The 20,500-nt window shown below is 37.5% G+C and overlaps 1 protein-coding gene across 4 annotated transcripts in view; it reads right to left on the bottom strand.

Annotated features, from left to right (window-relative positions):
• The window catches only part of aplp2 (amyloid beta (A4) precursor-like protein 2), a 99,941-nt gene extending 79,863 nt beyond the window's left edge, over window positions 1–20,078 (bottom strand). For 3 of the 4 annotated variants that reach the window (XM_016575734.1, XM_016575736.1, XM_016575735.1), the window contains exon 1: window positions 19,793–20,076. In XM_016575734.1, coding sequence (XP_016431220.1) covers window positions 19,793–19,864 — 72 coding nt within the window. In that variant the 5' untranslated portion in view covers window positions 19,865–20,076. Of the gene's footprint in view, window positions 1–19,792 lie in introns of all 4 variants that reach the window. The other variant, XM_016575737.1, reaches the window with a different exon arrangement.
• Window positions 20,079–20,500: the final 422 nt, after the last annotated feature.

Genomic DNA, 20,500 nt, shown 5'->3' with positions numbered 1-20,500 from the left:
AACTCTAAAACAGAGTTTTGTGGCTTTTGGTCCATGGCGCATTTAAAATATACAGCCTTTCTCTTCTAGGAGGCAAGCCAAAAATACTGATGACTCATCCTGCACTAGATGTTTGTCCAATCAAATGCTTTCTAGAATGACAATGGCTGAATCCGCAACCTCATACTTCCCAATAATATATACTCAATTACTTTCAAAAGTAGTAGTAGCTACTTAGCATGCGATTTCAGACGCAGCCAATGACTCTGTATAGTTGCAATAGCAACTAACTAGCAGTGAGATACACAAAGAAACAGATCTATGATATGAAAAAAAGCTGTTTTGTTCATATGGGTGGTCCACTTTCATGGTGGCTGCCATGTTTAGATCTCATGACCAGCTGAATACTGCCCACTTTATCTTGGGAACCCTATTTTCGGACTTTCGGTTGCAGAATTTGTACATTCGTTACAGAAATAGTACATGAATGGCTTTGTTAAAACCACCGTAATTATGTTTCATCCACACCAATAGGTGGCAGTATAACATTCAAGAAAACGTACATAACTGTTGATTAGAAAGGTGAATAAGTTTAAAGCAAAAAATAGCTTGTTTGCAATTGAATACTAGCATGCTGCCTAGTGCACAGTACTATCTGTCATTTTATTAAAATAAGTCATGCCGAGTTCACACTGCACGATTTTAGACCGATTTTTCACTCGCTGACAGGTTTTGCGAAATCACAGACAAATGCCCGAAATCGGAGGCAAATCGGTGCTCGTTCACGCGAGTGACAATCACGTAGTGTGAATTATCAAAGACGCGATCTGAGGGAATCGCAGTGCGGACCAGACAGAGCTGTCGGCGATTCTTCCTATTGTGAAGTCATGTAATGTGAAACCCCCTGTCGCAGATCCATCGTGCAATGTGAACACAGCAGCAACTGAATGCTACCACAGATAGTCATGCAGTGTGAAAACAACGGCGATCCGACGAGTTTGAAAATCATGCAGTGTGAACTTGGCATTAGAGTATACTGTATGTGGACTCACTTTGTTTTAAGTGAGTGACTAGTACATACCAACATTTAAATTAATCATTTAATGCAGGGGTGCCCAAACTCGGTCCTGGAGGGCTGGTGTCCTGCAGAGTTTAGCTCAAACTTGCCTCAACACACCTGCCGGGAAGTTTCTAACATACCTACTAAGAGCTTGATTAGCTGATTCAGGTGTGTCTAATTAGGGTTGGAGCTAAACTCTGCAGGACACCGGCCCTCCAGGACCAAGTTTGGGCACCCCTGGTTTAATGCAACGCACATTAAGATAGTTTACTAATTTAAAAAATACCTGCATGTAATTACATCTGTAATTAATTTCTGTAGTTATATTACACTGTTGACCCTACATATACAACAAAAGTACATTGCATCTTAATTACTTTTAACCTACACAATAGTTAGACACCTGATATAAAGTGGGACCCTATACGTCAAATGAAAATGCAGTATGCTACATGTTGCCATATTGATGTTTTATGTTTAATTCAGTGAGTGAATTAAAGTGAATTTTTAAGCACACAGAGGACAGTGGGAGAGAAAAATGCAACAAAGACAGACCAAGGAAGTAGAATAAACATGGAAAGACTGTTATAAATACAGGGAGTAAGCTTGAGATGTGTTCAAAAAGTTGGTGTTCCTGTAGGGCGGCTAAAGGCTGCAGTGGAGCAGAACAACTATACAGACAGTCCATCGGTTTCTGGACTGACCAGCAGTGAGAACAGCAAGGAGAAAAACCTCTTAAAATCCCACATCTGTGCTATTTCTGAAAACCACAGAGGAGAGAGACAATGCTGGCTGAGAGGAAGTGTGTGTGTGTGAGTGAGTGAGTGAGGAGAGAGAGAGAGAGAGAGAGAGAGAGAGAGAGAAATGAAAGCACTCTTATCAGAGAACACTAGCTTTACCCATATCACACAAAAACACCTCACAGTGAGAAAGAGAGAACAGGAATGGAGCTAAACAGTGCCAAAAAGCACCATGGTTATACAAAGGTTTTCAAGACATGGTACCATGGCAATGCTGTTTATTTTTGGACATGTCCCATGATAATACCATGGGCTTCCAGACATGGTACCGTGGTAATTTTGGTGGTACCATGGTAATCAATGATGCACCGAATTTTCAGTTTCAGCCAAAATTCAAATAAGTGTTTTAATGTTTTTCAATGTACATTGTTTCATTATATCATTAAATGGCATGTAATGTTGCATTTACCTCAGAAAGCCATTCAATGTCCATAGCTTGTCAGTTAGCTAGAAGAATATAACTCTAGAGAGGAACATTTTGCTTAATATATGCACTATTCATTATATTTTTCCTTAACCTCAGTCTCATTTATTGTACATTTAAATGTGTTATGAAAATAAGTTACTACACAATTTAAATGTTTATTTTAACAAGAAATTGGAGTAGAAACTTAACTGTTGATATAAAAAAAAATTGGTGCATTATATGAAAATATAAATGAAAATTTTAATTTCAGTTTCTGTATAATGACAAGGATATGTTCCATGGTAATACAATGAGCCTTACTGGACTTACACCATGATAATACCATATTTTGTTTTGAGCAGAGGTTTGGATTTTTTTAAATACATTGGTTTAGCATGTTATATAATTAATGGAGAATGTGTTTCACCCATCACAGAAATGATTCAGCCCCACGGAATTTCCATGATACAGTCACCACACACAGTACCTTTTGTAAGTGAATGGCCATACCAAACAAGAAATACTGATGCAGAACAGAAACCAGGGTGGAAGGCCAAGGATGAGAAATGAATGCAATGAAAGAAATACCTCCCCACGGCTCACATTCACACACTGCAAATTAATCTCTCCTCCTTTGTCTGCAGCTCTACCATCCTCTCACAACCTCCAAGGTCGAGGTTAAATGGATCATTGAGCCCCCTGATCCACCCCCTATCGCTGAACATACGACAAGCAGCGGGAGAAAAGCAGATCCCTCGGTGCCACACACACATACTCCGTTTTCCCTGAGGCACTGGAAGGGAATGAAGAGCGGCCATCTTCATCTTGAAGGAGGAACAACCATGATGAATGTTATACATAAAGAAACAAAGACATAGAGGGCTAGTTTCCCAATGAAGTTTACAATAGGGATGGGCTGATATTAATAAATACACACACACACATACATATAGAGAACCTTATGATTTTGAAGTGCTATATGAACTAGCAATGTTTTCACGAGATTCACTGATAGGCACGGCGAGAAGCAGAGTCATGAGTTTGTTGAGCTATGCTGCCACGGTTTGTGACTCAATCGCAGCCGCAGGGCTCGTCTCTTATTGCCCTGTCTGTCTCTGCAAACTATACAGAAGATCTCTTCACAGTGTGCTGAAACAAAGCTCTCCCCCTCTAAAACTGCTGGAAATCAACTCACTAAACCAGAAAAACAATGTTCCAAAACATCTCTCTGCCCCCACAACAAAACATCTTGTTCCTGCTCAAATGGAGCACGATGCGAAGCGCTCAATCTCAGCAGCAGTGGAGCCTTCCAGCCACCGCGTTTAATAGCTCTCCGAGACATTAGGAACGGAATTAAGACGTTCTGGGGGGTAGTGGGAAGACGGTGGAGTCAGCTGGCAGCGTGGAATTCATTATAATTAGCAACTAATAATGAAAAGCCTCTCAATGAGGACCGTGATAAACAACAATCTGTTGGGATCCGAGTCAGCTGTTTAAAAAGAAAAAGATTGAGCGTATCTTCAAGAAGAAAATGTGCTGAGTTTATGCCAAGCTTATGGAGATCTTTTACTGTATTTCAGTATGCAATACATTTAGACATCTGCATTCTGTTTGAAGCACCATATTTTGGAATCGCAGTTTAGTGAGAGAGTCAGCTGGGAACTTAGAAGTAAGTTGTGGCTCTAACATGCGATGTGACACGATCCCCATCAGTAAACTGATGCCTCGTTCTATTTATGACGAACTGTACTGACACAATGTTCAAATGATTTGCAACTGTCGCTTTGTCGCGTCAAGTGTAGACTTTTTTTTAGCGCAGCGGGGCGTGGCATGACAACTGTCACGTCCGGCGTAGACACGGTCAGACAGTGTCTGCTCTATTACAAATAATTTATATATATTTTTTTTTAAATACCTAAAACGGCGGCATTACAAGATGGAAATATAGACTAGAAAAGACATTTACACTTGCCCTGTCCTAAATCCATGACACTGACTCACTGCGGAGTTGCCAGTTTTAATCTTAACAGCTCTTAATGCTAAAATGTGCACTTGGACGGTTAGATACATGATGGGCTAGTATAAAAAAATAAAATAACTTAAGGTCTTTCCAGCATTAAGATAATCCTGCTTTTTTTTTATCATCTTGTCTGAGTTACAAATTTGACTGGTAAATGATAAAGAATGATAGCCCCTTTTGTATTGCATTGCATATGACAGATTGATAAAAAGACATGCTATTTATGACTGGATGTTACTTTTGATACTTTGCGGTAAAAGTGGCTCTCCGATTGACTTTGCCCTATCAGTGCGGCTCCCATGAAAAAAAATAGTGAAGCCTACTGCTCTAAATTATTCCCCGATTAAGAAATTGATTCAAATCACTAGTTCACAAGCAAGTTTGAAGCAGTTTCATGAAACTTTTAAACGGACTCATTAAAAATAACCAGTTCACAAGAGTCAGTTTTTCCTCAAACTGGACATCACAGCTTGTGTTTGTTGCATGCAGGAAACAGCGCACCCTAACAAGCCGATATCTGACGAAACCACATATTAACAAGAAGCGTTTTAGCGACATCTCAGTAATCTAATCTAGATGAAAATGTACACTTTGAAGACATTTCAGGGACCAATTCTCACTATTAACTAGTTGCTTATTAGCATGCATATTACTAGCAGAGGCGGACAGTAGTGAAGTATTTTTACTTTACTCAAGTAAATTTAAAAAGTATCTGAAGTTTAGCAGAGTGTTTTTCTTTGGAAAACTTTACTTCACTACATTCCAAAGCATAATGTCATACTTTTCATTGCACTACATTTCACTTAAGAACATTAAAAATGCAGTACTTTCTTGTACTCAAGTAAATCTTTGAATTACTTTTACTTGAGTAAAAGAAAGAAAGAAAGTAATAGATTTCTAATGTAATTAAGTATTAAATTATATTTATATGAAACGTAGTGCAGTAAAACGTACAATATTATGCTTTGGAATGTTGTGAAGTAAAGTTTTCTAAAGAAAAACACTGATAAAATACAGACACTTGCAAAAGTATTTTTAAAGCAAAGTAAAAATACTTCACTACTGTCCGCCTCTGATTACTATATTGGTTGTTTATCAGTACTTCTAAAGCTTATAAACTTAACTACCTTACAAGACATGCTATTTATGACTGGATGTAACTTTTGATACTTTGCGGTAAAAGTGGCTCTCCGATTGACTTTGCCCTATCAGTGCGGCTCCCATGAAAAAAAATAGTGAAGCCTACTGCTCTAAATTATTCCCCGATTAAGAAATTGATTCAAATCACTAGTTCACAAGCAAGTTTGAAGCAGTTTCATGAAACTTTTAAACGGACTCATTAAAAATAACCAGTTCACAAGAGTCAGTTTTTCCTCAAACTGGACATCACAGCTTGTGTTTGTTGCATGCAGGAAACAGCGCACCCTAACAAGCCGATATCTGACGAAACCACATATTAACAAGAAGCGTTTTAGCGACATCTCAGTAATCTAATCTAGATGAAAATGTACACTTTGAAGACATTTCAGGGACCAATTCTCACTATTAACTAGTTGCTTATTAGCATGCATATTACTAGCAGAGGCGGACAGTAGTGAAGTATTTTTACTTTACTCAAGTAAATTTAAAAAGTATCTGAAGTTTAGCAGAGTGTTTTTCTTTGGAAAACTTTACTTCACTACATTCCAAAGCATAATGTCATACTTTTCATTGCACTACATTTCACTTAAGAACATTAAAAATGCAGTACTTTCTTGTACTCAAGTAAATCTTTGAATTACTTTTACTTGAGTAAAAGAAAGAAAGAAAGTAATAGATTTCTAATGTAATTAAGTATTAAATTATATTTATATGAAACGTAGTGCAGTAAAACGTACAATATTATGCTTTGGAATGTTGTGAAGTAAAGTTTTCTAAAGAAAAACACTGATAAAATACAGACACTTGCAAAAGTATTTTTAAAGCAAAGTAAAAATACTTCACTACTGTCCGCCTCTGATTACTATATTGGTTGTTTATCAGTACTTCTAAAGCTTATAAACTTAACTACCTTACTAATAATAAAAAAGCAGTAATTGGGATATTACTTGCCCTCCAAAAAGTATGAGCTATACAAACATCTTTGTATTCATGTAAACTAGAGTTGCGTGTCTTTTTCGACTGCAATAAAATGCCATCTTGTAGACCAACTAATTTGTTAAAAAAATTCAAGGTGCATGTGCAAGCTGAGCACACAGAAAAATCTGGCTGTGCACGTACAGTATGCACTTACCATGCCTAGCGTACATGTAAAAAATTAAGTTTACTTTGGGCTTTAGGTGTCCAATAGTGTTGCTTTGGGATACCTAGGTAATCAAAAAGTTGTTAAATATAGGTTGTTTCAGTTATTTCCTAATCAAAATATTCCACATCCAAGCATGTCTATGGGATTCCATCATCCACCGGTTAAAAATCTGAAATAAGATTGCTCTAAAGCCCAAGTGTGAGCTATTTCTAACTGTGCTACTGCATCTATTACAAGTTTCACAATAAGAGCTGTACTGGTGCAGGCTGGAAAGTAAGAACTTGGTCACACCACTTTTATTAGTACTGTTCTATTTGCAGAACAGGTAGAAGTAACAATAAGGGCTGTGGCAGCCATGAGCTGTGCAGTTACTTCCCCAGAGATTGAACTTCCACTGCATTTGAGTGTGTGCAAAATTCTCCATGGTACATTGCATCAACCCCTTTTTTCTACACCTTCCAACCTTCCCACATTCCCTCCCACTTGCGAGGACATCGTATATCTCTCCATGACAGGCATCCTGCTGCAGGCACTTCATCTCATCCTGTTCTCTTCTTCATCATACGGGACAGAGTAGAGAAACCCTGCCAGCGGTGATTTCAGATTGGAGACTTCTCCACGGTCACTGCCACCAATAAACCAAAAATCCAGACCCATATCAGAAGCTGCTGATATCAGACTCATTGGAAGCCGCCGATCTCTGAACTTTTCAGAGGCTCCAGATATCTTGAGGTCAGAATTCAGGATGCTTTGATTTTCACTGTGCAGCCAATCCCATTCTCTCCCTCTATCCATTTTTCCCCAAAAGTGCTGCATCAGTGTTGGCAGTACTTTTGGTGGTTCAGCAGTGCGGATCCGGGTCTCTGGGGTGTATACGGTTACAGCACACTGATCTCTCTGCTCACCTCTCCTGATCTGACATTTTCATCCTCTTCCCCCGCTCTGCCTCATAAGACCAATTCGATCAGATCACTTAAGACGAGAAACAAATCACACAATAAGAGTAAATACAATGCTGAGCTGCTACTTTCCACTATACTCCTAAAAATAAAAGGCATATGATGCCATAGAAGAAACATTTTGGGTTCTTCAAAGAACAGTTCTCAAAAGGAACCATTTTTTTAGTGCAAAGAACATTTTTATAATCTAAAAAAACCTTTTTACACCATAAAGAAGCTTTTGTACCATGAAAAGATCCCATGGGTGTTAAAGGTTCTTCATAGAACCAGACACCAATACAGAACCTTTATTTTTAAGTGTATCGTAGAACAGCCAACATTAGAGACCGACCGATATGGGTTTTTTGGAGGCCGATGCCGATATTACGGAGTTAAAAAAAAGACCGATATCGATATATCGGCCGATATTCTTTATGTGTAGGCTATATTATAGTACAGTATAGTCAAAGGTTTGGACACACTTCCCATTCGTGTGTCCAAACTTTTGACTGGTACTGTATATAGAATACACTACAGTGTTTCCCCTGCCATTATTTTAGGGGGGCGGCCCTAATTAATTTTAAATTTAATTATATTTTAAATTAATTTTATTTAATTATATTTTCTCTATAGCCCCAGATCACAACAGAAGTAATTTAAAGTTACCTTTCCGATAGAACAGGTCTATACCTTGTTCTTTTATTAAACAAACTAAATAGCCTTATGTTATTTATCTTATTTACCTTATTTTTAAGGAATAATCATACAATATTTCTTCAATGTTTTAATTGTAATATTAAATGACCTTTATTTTCCCAAAAAATTTATTTGTTTAATTTTCATTACTTAAAAGATAGATTAAATGAATATTTTATGCCTTAATGTAAATACACAACAGAATTTCTGAAATAAGTCTTTTTGCAGTTTAATATTCACAGACACAGTCTATATATATGCACTGACCTGTTTTTTATTTATTCATCACAAATAAGACAAATTCCATGAAATTCCATGTTATACACTAAATTCCGTTTTTATGACTGGATTCCGCGTTTCCGTCCATGTTTTCTGCATCGCGGAAATCATAGGGCTCTACTAATGTAGCAAACGAATATAAGCTCATTGTGACGGGGACAATGTTGTTTATTTACTTAGCATTGCGTCATTTCATCAAAATCATTTGAACTTTGTGTCAGCACGTCATAAATAGAACGAGGCATCAGTTTACTGCATCCAGTGTAGACAACATCACTGATTATAATGGGTTCTATTCTACACCGGACGCGAGCGGCGTGACAAAATACAATAGAATCTCTACACTGACCTGGGTCGCCAGTAGCAAACAATGGAGCTCTGCTCTGCTGGACAAACTAAGTAATTACACCATTCAGAAGCATTTCATCTGCATTATATGTTCTGTAAAAAAAAAAAGAAGTTCATATCGGCGGCATATTCGCAGATACCGATATTGCTGCTGCGACAGGCTCATATCGGCCGATAATATCGGTAATAATAAATAAAAATTATAAAAATAACGATAATAAAACGATATATTGGTCGGGCTGTAGTCAACATTGTTTCCATTCACATCTTTTTTGTGAATTTTATGATTCTGCTTTTAAAAAAAAAAAAAAAAAAAAAAAAAAGAGCATATGTGTTTTATCTGGTTATAATATATGCACATAAACTATGAGGGAAACACAGTTAAACATCTAAGAATTGATCCTAAACAATCATGCGACTTTGTTAGGAAGTGATTCACTTCCATCTGCATGTTCTACATCATACGTGTTAACCACTTGCACAACTAAACTACTGCTCAAAAGTTTGGGGTTAGTAAGATTTCTTTTAAGAAATTTACTGAGAAAAAACAAGATTTGGTTTTTAAAAAGCCTTTTCCCCAAAAGGTACACCTGGAAAAAGGGGGGTCGTCTTATAATCAGGGTTGTCTTATATTCGGGCCAATACGGTACTTCTATTCAGCATGGACACCATAAGTTGATCAAAAGTGACAGTAAAGAAAATCTTAAGCAGCACAACGGTTTTTAACATTGATAAGAAATGTTTCTTGAGCAGCAAACCAGCATATTAGAATGATTTCTGAAGGATCATGTGACACGGAAGACTGGAGTAATGATGCTGAACATTCAGCTTTGCTATGTGGGGGCGTGTTCGAACGAGCCGTTTTAGGTAGGTGTGGCTGACTCTTAACTTTTATAAAGAATATCTCTTTGGATTTGAGACTTTAGTCTTTGCAACTTTACAGATCTTCTTTATGCACCAAGAGCTTGTAACACTCCAAAGAGAAAGGAAAAAATGAAATTGCATCATATGACCCCTTTAAAATATATTCAAAAAGGCAACAGTTATTTTAAATCGCAATAATATTTCTCAATATTACAAAGCTCAGAAAGTTCAGCAGTCCATTACATTTAATAAAAGATCCATAATGGCTTCCTCGGTGGCTACAACTGCCATTCCCACTTTACAGCAGTTTTTCTTGAAACAACTTACAACTTACCATTCCAACGATCACTAAGCTAGTTTTTCAATTTTTCAAAATAATCAGTTTCCTACTGGATCATGTTGAATGGTAGGTGGTGTCAGTATGTATGCACAGCTTTGTTGTTCTTGGCACTGGTCATGTATTATCTAAATAGTTAGGTAATAATAAAACTCCAGATGCTTTAGACAGAAGGCCTGCTAACCAGCACCAACCTGCCAACACAGTCAAAATAGAAATGTTGGCAGAGATTATACGGTTTACGTGGGCAGAAAAAGAGAGGGAGGCACTGGGAAAACTACCTAGAACAAAAAATCTGCTAATGATTGGTCATTCCTCAGCCAGATAAAAGTACTCAACACACACAAATAAACTACCTAAAGACCGCTGCTCAAGCGTCAATGGCTGGCCCGCTATCACTGACCTGAATGACTGAGTCAGGCCGTCTCTGAATGTCCTTCTCAATGAGACCTGCTCTTAGAACTCAAATAAAGACCACAACACAGGAGGGGCTATGAGTCAAAGCCTGAGCTGAATTCAAATGAGGACACCGAGCCTCCAGTCATCTCCCACACAAAATTTACAAGCGCATTTGATCATGTAAATTAAAGCGATACCACACACACATATATATTTATTTATTTATATTTAGACATTTTTCATTTGAGTTAAGTGTTTGCAATTGACATCTGCGCCAATAGCCTTGTAGCAGCACGCCGACATATAGCGTTGTTGCGCTACGGGCATCCTGAGTTCGAGTCCCATCTCGCGGACCTTTCCTGATCCAGTCCCCCCCCTCTCTCTCCCACTTCATTTCCTGTCTAAACACTGTCCTATCAAAAATAAAAGGCAAAAACGCCAAAAAAAAAAAAATTTGCAATTGATAATATTTGCAGCCCCTTTATTTTAAATGTAATTATTTACAATTTAATTACATTTAATTATTAGCTTTTCATTAATCCCCATTTAGGAAACCCTGCATTATGGAATATGATATTCTGGATGCTCTCTGTGCATTGGGGCAAATGTAGTACATCCGCTTACAATCAGTCATATTACTTTCAAAAATGGCAGGCAGCATGCCATTCTGAACATCCATACTAACATTCACACACACATACTGATCTCTCTCAACCAATTTGACACAAATATCCAAGCATCAAGAGAAACACAGATGGCCACAGATATGGGCCATAAGCATACTTGGTGAAATGGAAGGGGAAAAAAATCTGTTTGCGCGCGTGATGGAGAACAACATGCTCTTGAATAGGATAGCGAATGTTTTATTCATATGTGAACACATGCAGAGGAGATGAGTCACACCCATCTGAACACAACTACTGATGCAGGCAATGAGCTTACAAGCGCACACACACTTGCACATATTCAGACCCACAAAATCTATCATGATCTCCAAACGGCAGAGTAGCTGACAAATCTCTATGGTGCAGTTAAAGGTGGAACGGACTACTGGCATTCATGCTGAAGGGGCAAATGTGCCCACTTCCATGACTCTCTGATGGTGGAGAGTCTAAATTTGTGATGAGCCGAGCCGAGCAGTGGGAGGTAACGGTGCCTCTCGCTCTCTCTCATACAAAGAGAAGACTGACGAATACGGGCTGGATAATTAGAGCGAACGCGCCGCCCAGGAGACAGCGATTCAGAGAGATCGTGCGAGCGGGGCTTGCCTGACGAGCTCGCTATATTTAACTTCCTCTAACGCAGCCGGTCCTGAAGAGGGACCTGAAGCCGCAGACATGCTCAGACATGACACACAGGAGGAGATAAGAGAGACATTTACAGAAAGAGAAGGAGCCAGTGGCAGACAGACAGATAAGAGAGACGCACACAAACTCAGACACAAAGAAAGCAAGAAACTATAGGGAGGGGGTATCAACAAAATATGCACTTTTTCAAACAACAAGGTACAGATTTTAGACAAAATGAAACGTTGGCGACTTAAAATTAGAAGTCGATAATTGATAACCAGTTCCACCAAAATAACCATTTGGGGTCTGTAAACGTGTGTGTGTTTAAGAAATTAATACATTAAATATGCATTAAATGAATCAATAAATGCTATATAATTTTGATAAGTTAATCAAAAGTGACAGACATTTACTTTAAAATTGTAAAATTTTTGTAAAAAAAAAAAAAAAAAGTAGAGTTTAAAAAATTCTGACAAATAGTCTCTGAACATCCATACTAACATTCACACACACATACTGATCTCTCTCAACCAATTTGACACAAATATCCAAGCATCAAGAGAAACACAGATGGCCACAGATATGGGCCATAAGCATACTTGGTGAAATGGAAGGGGAAAAAAATCTGTTTGCGCGCGTGATGGAGAACAACATGCTCTTGAATAGGATAGCGAATGTTTTATTCATATGTGAACACATGCAGAGGAGATGAGTCACACCCATCTGAACACAACTACTGATGCAGGCAATGAGCTTACAAGCGCACACACACTTGCACATATTCAGACCCACAAAATCTATCATGATCTCCAAACGGCAGAGTAGCTGACAAATCTCTATGGTGCAGTTAAAGGTGGAACGGACTACTGGCATTCATGCTGAAGGGGCAAATGTGCCCACTTCCATGACTCTCTGATGGTGGAGAGTCTAAATTTGTGATGAGCCGAGCCGTGGGAGGTAACGGTGCCCCTCGCTCTCTCGTACAAAGAGAAGACGGACGAATACGTGCTGGATAATTAGAGCGAACGCGCCGCCCAGGAGACAGAGATTCGAAGACATCGTGCGAGCAGGGCTTGCCTGACGAGCTTGCTTGCTTGCTCATATTCATGTTTTATCATAGGTATATCGTATTATTCTTGAATATAATTGTTTAGCCTAAATATGTGTTTTCTTTTCTTTTTTTTTTTTTTTTTTACAAAAATTTTACAATTTTAGAGTTTAAAAAATTCTGACAAATAGTCATCTGCCAAAGCAATAAATCAAAAAAAAAAAACAATAGAAAAAAAAAGTAGGCTAATAGAATTGATAAGTGGAATTGGAATCCAACTTTACAACTTGTAAAAAATTGGTGGTACAGAAAAAAACCATACTTTGTCCATTAAAACATCTATAATGTTTTTCATTTTATTATCAGTTTCAAGTATGACTGTTGTCTTCACTTCTCATCAAGAACTGTACATAAATACATAATATACAGATATTACAGATTAAAAAAATACCAAAAAATAAAAAAATTGGGTTCCACGTAAATATAAACTAATCCGTTTCCCAACAAGAAGCAAATAAGGCAAGTGGACAGTTTCAACTCCTACTAGTAATTACATTAACAACCAAACAAATTTCATTTACATAATTTTACATTTTTGTTTAGATGCAGGCATATGGTCTAACTGTTGGAAACAAAGTGTCAACATAACTTAATAGCTCCATTTAAAATGACTTTAATTGAAGTAGTACAGAATATTTGTACTTTATAAAAACCCATTTGTCACGCCACAGGACACGTTGAACTCAAAAAATTGCTTCAAAAGAAGTACAAAAATTAATTTTCACCTAAAATCTTAGCCTATTAGTCGACAATGCAAATAATCCTGCTGATCACCAGAGATTGGGGGCAGGATTATGAATAAAGGGTGCAATCTCTAAAAGTATGTCAGTGACTAAGGTGCAGACTCACAGTCTGAGCTCACTCAAGGGTGCGGCTATCAAAGCGTGTTTGCGTATATATGTATCATATCAGTAATGGACGGGCGGAGCATCTGCAGCTGTAGCATGTTCTCTTCTCTCCTCTTCTGTCGAGCACTCAGTGTGTCTTACAGCTAAGAGGATTTGTGGTGAGACTGAGAGCGGCTGGTAAAATAATTGAAAGTGTCTCTCTAAGCACTAAGCTCTCAGCTCAGAGGATGTGCATCAGGGTGGCGCTAACATAGCTCAGGCTTTACGAAACAGGAAATGGCTGACAGGACCATCATCAATGCCTGCAATCCAACAATAAAGCTCTGCCACACCTGACATGCATATGAATTCACATCCAAAATGTTTTGTGCTGCCATGACTTAGCAGGGTGAGTGATGTGTGAAAAGCAGGGAAAAGATCAGAATTTTGTCTAGGATGCCAAATGTTTTGTTTTTGTTTGTTTTGTTTCCACGCATGGAATATTCCTCACATCACTTAAAAAAATAATAAAAATAAATTGTAGTCTTCAAAAAAAGAAATGCACTCCAAAATATGTGGGGTTAAAAAAAATTTTTTTTTTAAATTGTGAACGCAAGAGTACAAATCCATCAAACAGACTGCACACCTATGATAAACGCAAAAGAAAAAAGTAGAAAACAGAATCTTTCAAATTAAAAAAGTAAGAATTAAAGAATTAAAAACACTTTTAATGTTACTTTACGATTTAAAATGTACTATTTATCAAATAAATAAAATACAGCTGCATTTAAATAAATGCAATAAATAATTAATTTAAATAAATGTTTCTGTGCACAGAGAAACAAATGACAGTTACTCTGTATGCTTCCACGGAGCATCACATCAAGAGAACTGCACAATGTGGCAATTAACATCTGATCTCCAGCCTGGCTGTCGTCGCATCTGATAAACACACATGCGGTTATGTCCCAATCGGGTCCTTGTGCTGGTCAGGATGGTTGCACCCATTCAGAGCTCACAATAGCCCCTCACCGACATCCATTCATCACTCCTGGTGTGAGCAATCCATGCTATTAAAAGCCCTGCTAACACATCCACACAATGAAGACTGCATACAAATGGCTTGTGTGCCATCAAAGGCTGCAGACAGAATCACCCCCGCAAACATTCCCGCAAACACACATAAAACCACTACATGTGGTTAACCAAACACGGGTGCGAAAACCAAAGAAATGTTGCTTTAGAGTCAGTGCCTTGACTTTACGGAATGTCGTTTCTAACCTGGTGGAAGATTTGATCAGAACAACCAACCAGATTTTGAAAAAAATAAATAAAATAAAAGGCAACACTCAAAGGCACTCACAACTCATTTAACATCTATAATATTATGAGGGAAACAAGATTTTCATTGGGAAGAAATATAAGGCAGGACACTGATTGTGAAAAGTGAACAGTTCATACTAGAATGGATTGGATGTCAGAGAAAAAGCTAAGTTTATTATGATGATTATTATTATTATTATTTTCTGCATTAAACATTTTACAACATATCAGCAAAGGCTATATTCATGGCAAACTAAAGATATTTAAATAAGATAATAATAATAATATAAAAAGACTGAAAATAGACTTAATGATAACTAAATTAATTGAATACAATAATTTAACTATTGTAAATAATTAAGAAAACATAAATCAATGAAATAAATTCCAATAATGTTTCCAGCAGAAAATACAGTTAGGAAAATTTAGAAAAATAAAGGCAATTTTCCTACTTTCAAGAAATATACATGGGTAAGCCAAAAATTTCAGGGATGCACCACATTATTATGATAAAAGACTACAAAAACAACCTTTTTTTTTTTATAACGTGCACTGATCAATCATGCCAAATAAGAGCAGGAATGCGATTAGATTAAATTTCATGTTGACTAAGCCTTTTGTTCAACTACTCCTTGCAATGCATCATTACAAGGGCCTACAGTCCCATCATAGGAGGCAGTGCTGCCCGACTGCATAACAAGAGCAAGGTGGGCCCTCCAGCAACCTGGAGAAGAGACAACACTTTTTGTTTAAAATCTTAGCGGCTTGGAAAAGAGCACAGAGACTCCCACTCAACCACTGAGATTTTACAAGCTCCTTTTTAGATTTCTCTTAAACCTATACAGTGACAATACTGGGGTTGCGTAACTCCCAAGGACGCCATGTTTTTAATGTGCTTGAAGATCACTCTTGTTATTATCTGAATCTGTCATGTCTGTGCCAGCAGCAGGTTACTGGAGCACACAGGGCATTACTTTAAGCATTTAAAATAAACACTTCCTTCATGTTAGTATTTGCCAAAGCTTGTGCTACAATCAGTAAAAACACTAAACTGTGAAAAAGCAGGCAAGCTTTGAACACAGCACAAATATGATTTGGCGCCAGTCAAATTCCAGCATGCCTGTGTTGCATTAGTTGGCAACATGTTACATCAGCAAGGCTGGGCTTTGGGTTGGGCAGTTTATTCATTTGAATTGGAGAGGAACTAATTTCTAAATTAATGGTTCAAGAAATGAACTCATTTCAAATAAACAACATTTTTTCCCTGAATTTGTTCTTTTAAATTACACATTTGACAACAAAAACGAGCGGTAGTGCCAGTCATTATGAAAGCTGTACAAGCAAAAACTGACACACTGAGCCAACTGACACACAATCTACCGTGAAAGCTAACAAAACAGGATTTGATCAAATACACTTTTGGAAAACATGGATAAAATGTTCAGGGCTTAACAATAAGGATAACTCAAGGCCAAAGCTTGAACCTATGCTGCATTTATGCCATCAATTCAGGTTGCACCAACGACCCCTTACTCAACAGAACCTGTATGTGACCAGTTCTGTTGAGTATAATGATCATTCTTCTCAAAAAAGTGAGACAGAACACAACCAAATTGACACCGGGGTCTCAAGAGGTGTTTGCCTATAGCCCTTTCCACACATACAGTCTTCCCTGTAAAGTACCGTAAAGGGATCATGTGTGAACAGGATCTTTTCAAAAGTACCGGTAAATTCATTCTGGAAATTTACCGGTATGAGAAGTTGTAACATTATCGGTAAATAACCAGTAATGTGCTCTGTGTGAACGCAGAACGAGACTATGAGCACGTACGAGTTCAGAAAGCCGTGACTAAAGACTCTGGGCCAACCATAACATTCTGACGCAGATGACACATTTACTCCGCACTGTGTAGTTCGGTTTGAATTCATCTAATACAAGGTCTCTGGGCAAAAAGCAGCTGCATGAGTGTGAATGTTTGACAAAAATTAAAACGTCAATAAAAACACTGACTGTGTATACCCTTTCCCCGTTTACAAACACAATACCGGGAGGAGAGGTAATTTCCGATTAATGAGGTCACAGAATTTACCGGTATTTTGAAAATGATATGTGAATGGTGCTTTACCAGTAAAAAGACAGAATGCCATTGCCTGTGTGAACAGCGCGTTTTTGTATCTACAGGTAAAGTCGTTCCAATAATTTTACGGCAATTTACTTGTATTACTGTGTGAAAGGGACTATTGCTTGACATGCCGTTTTAAAAAAGCAACGCTCATGGTGCAAGTCGGTAAAAACAGGGAGATGCAATGCAACAGCCAAAAAATTTAATGGGACTGGAGAAACGCATTGTATGCATATCTCATTGCATTTTTCTCAAAAAAAGTGCAATATAGAGTGTCCTGTGATTTTTATACATTAATGCCACTGCTTTAGTTGCAAAAACAATGACTCCATGACTTTAACATTCAAACACTTGCCAATTTGACGTTTGTATCAAGTTTACATCGAGTTGCATTATATTGGTTCAATTTACAACTATTAAATTAATGACAATAACAAACCCTAAAAGTTACATACAAAGGAAAATTCAGCTTTGCCATCATATGATAAAATTGAATTTATTCCTATATTAAAATAGAGCACTTACTTTAACTAATAATATTTCACAATTTTACTGTTTTCACTGCATTTTTTTTTTTTTTTTTGATGATTCTTGGTGAGAATTAAAGAATTTTCAAAAGAAATATTAGCAATCAATCTTTTGAATGGTACTGTGAAGTTTAAAAATGTCGCAAATTTATCTGGTAGATAAATTTTAATATGTTAATAAATATATTCAGTCACTTAATTTAAAAATATGCAGGTAAAACCAAGCAAATTGTTTCAGTTTGGTCTCGGGGCCAGTGTGTCATGGTTATATAACATACGGCTGTAACAAAATAAAAAAAGGGACATATCCACAGCTGAGGAAACAAAAACAAAAAAAGCCAAATCCAAGCTTGCACCAGCTTCAGAGAGTTAACAGCAAAGCATCAATGATCCGACAGCCCAGTGTGATTTTAACACATTGCCTTTGTCTCCTGCAAAATACAATGACACCTGGCAAAAGCAAGGGAATAATTCCCATCACCAGCACTGGGAGGGAGAAACTAAAGGTTTCAATGCATGCAGTTCTCCTGCAGTTTAGTTAGCGAGAGCTCAGGGCTGCGCAGATCCTCTGCAGAACTTTTCCGGCCAGGTTATAAATCAGGTCTGAGGTCAACGAGACTCACTAGCTCAGCATCAAACTCCCACTGACCAGAAACACAAAGCTGCACACAGTCTGGAAACACACACCTCTCTCAAAATAACATTTTACCACGGTAATCGTACGCTTGAGGAGCTATCAGATCAAAACAATCAAGGATACAAGGAGTCAAATGTATAACAAAGACAAAAGAGAACAGAATATACAGAAATACAATAGGGTCATAATATTGATCTGAAGGTAAAATGATTCTTTGATTTTCTACAGTAATGCTGATCTATGCATATCCATAAACATCACCGCACCTCCTCATGATGGTGAACCACAGGCAGCTCCTTTCTCTCTAAATGCATCAATTAGCAACAAAGAGATTATTATTTCAGTGAGTCACCGCCATTATTTCTGGCACTGAAAAGAATTGTTTCATAATTTGTTATCTCATGCCTGCAGGCTGAGCTCTTATTGGAAGAGCATGCCATCGGAAAGGACTTTGGTGCACAAGTAAAAGCACAAAAACGCCTCTAGGACAAGGGCAGCTGTGATTAGGTAACGTTTAAAGCAACCAGATAGGGATCATCCAGGAAAGGTGTGAGAGCTTTTGAGTCCATAAACTTGACTCTCTTACATGAATTCATTTGCATAATTTGCCTACTGTGAAAGCAACCGACACGTTTCACAAGCCTGATGGCAGTGTTCTCCGACAAATACAAACTTGTCCTTTAACATGGGGAGTGATTTATCACCTAAAGCCTGTCAGAAACACCGATCAGACCAAACACCTGAAAGCCATTTCTGATGAATATGTATAATGATCTGAATCATTTCGGTTATATAGTGTGATCAAATATTTTGAAGCTGATTGCCCATCTTGATGCTTTTCATTTTTTGTTTTTCTGTCATTTTGCACCACCAAGCCAAAGCTCAGAGTAGATGCAAACCTTTAAAAGGTCTCTTCTGTAATTGTCATCAAGGAAAAGTGTGGATATTCTCCAATGTAAGACCACAGTTATAATCCATGCGTTCATGAAATAATGCAAAAATTAAAACAGAAACTAACATTATTGGTTAAAAAAAGATTTGAGGGTATCTAAAGGTTTTAAAAACATACGTGTACATTCAGATATTAGCTACTGAGGACTTCAAACTGACACTATGATCAAATCAATGTTGTTTGAGGTTCAGTTTTCCAATACAACAACAGAAATAAACAACGGAGATAAATACTACAGTGAAAAGATAAAGGCATTTAACCTCCACAGCTCGTCTAAAGAAAGACATTTTTATTTGTTTAACTCCATCCAGGGACAATTTACAAAATAACACTCATTTACTATTTCATATTAAATTAGAATTAGTGTCTTTTCTGGTATACAATTAGTCTAAATATTACACAACAAGGGACACGGAAATTTGAAAGTGTCTCAACAGACTAACGTTAATGATTTTATAAGCTTAACATTATTAGTAAACTACTACTTACCCAGAAATATTGATATCACAATAAAAAGACGTCTCGGTACATAAATATCGGAGTAAACGACGCAAGATAATTATGAAAACAAGGGTGAAACGTTAGTGCGCACGTACCTCAACGTATCCGGCTAGACTCGGAACAGCGATGGCCAGAATGAGCACAGATACGGCCGGGACTGAACCCATCTTCCACGGTGACTCTCTGCTGGGATTTGGGCTGAAATTATCACGCTGTGGATTCTTATAAGAGGCTCTTAAACAGAAAACAGCTCAGTAAACGGTCCGCGAGCTGTTGTTGTTGTGCGCGTTGATCCCGCTCTCAGCGCGTGTGGAATGCTGCGCGAGCTCTAAAAACACGAGCAAGCGCGCCACCGGCTGATTGATGAAGGGACCGACCGGAAATGAGATCATCATGCTGTCATCTACTGAAGGATACAAACTGGGTGTGTGCACCTCCTGTGGGTCTATTATGAAATGGTATGACAATTAACATGGATTTCATCCAGATTTTAAAATGAAATGTAGGCCGAGGAAAATATGAAACATGTGGCATTTTTAATGTTTTAGCTGCTATCATAAAAACTGTATTTTTTATATCCACACCAATGTCAAAGTGCTTTTTCCACAGTATAGGATAGAATTATAATGGAAACTAAACTGTGTGTGTGTAGACCTATACTGTATGTATATATAGGTAATGTTACAAAAGCTTTTTATTTCAGATAAATGCCGATCTTTGGATCTTTCTATTCATCAAAGAATCCTGGAAAAAAATGTACTCACCTGTTTTAAATATTGATAATAATAATAATAATAATAAAT

Source organism: Sinocyclocheilus rhinocerous, unplaced genomic scaffold, assembly GCF_001515625.1.
Source record: "Sinocyclocheilus rhinocerous isolate Xijiao unplaced genomic scaffold, SAMN03320098_v1.1 scaffold82, whole genome shotgun sequence".
NCBI lineage: Eukaryota > Metazoa > Chordata > Actinopteri > Cypriniformes > Cyprinidae > Sinocyclocheilus > Sinocyclocheilus rhinocerous.
Note: the sequence above shows the minus strand (reverse complement) of the source record. Positions and strands in the feature narration are given on the sequence as shown.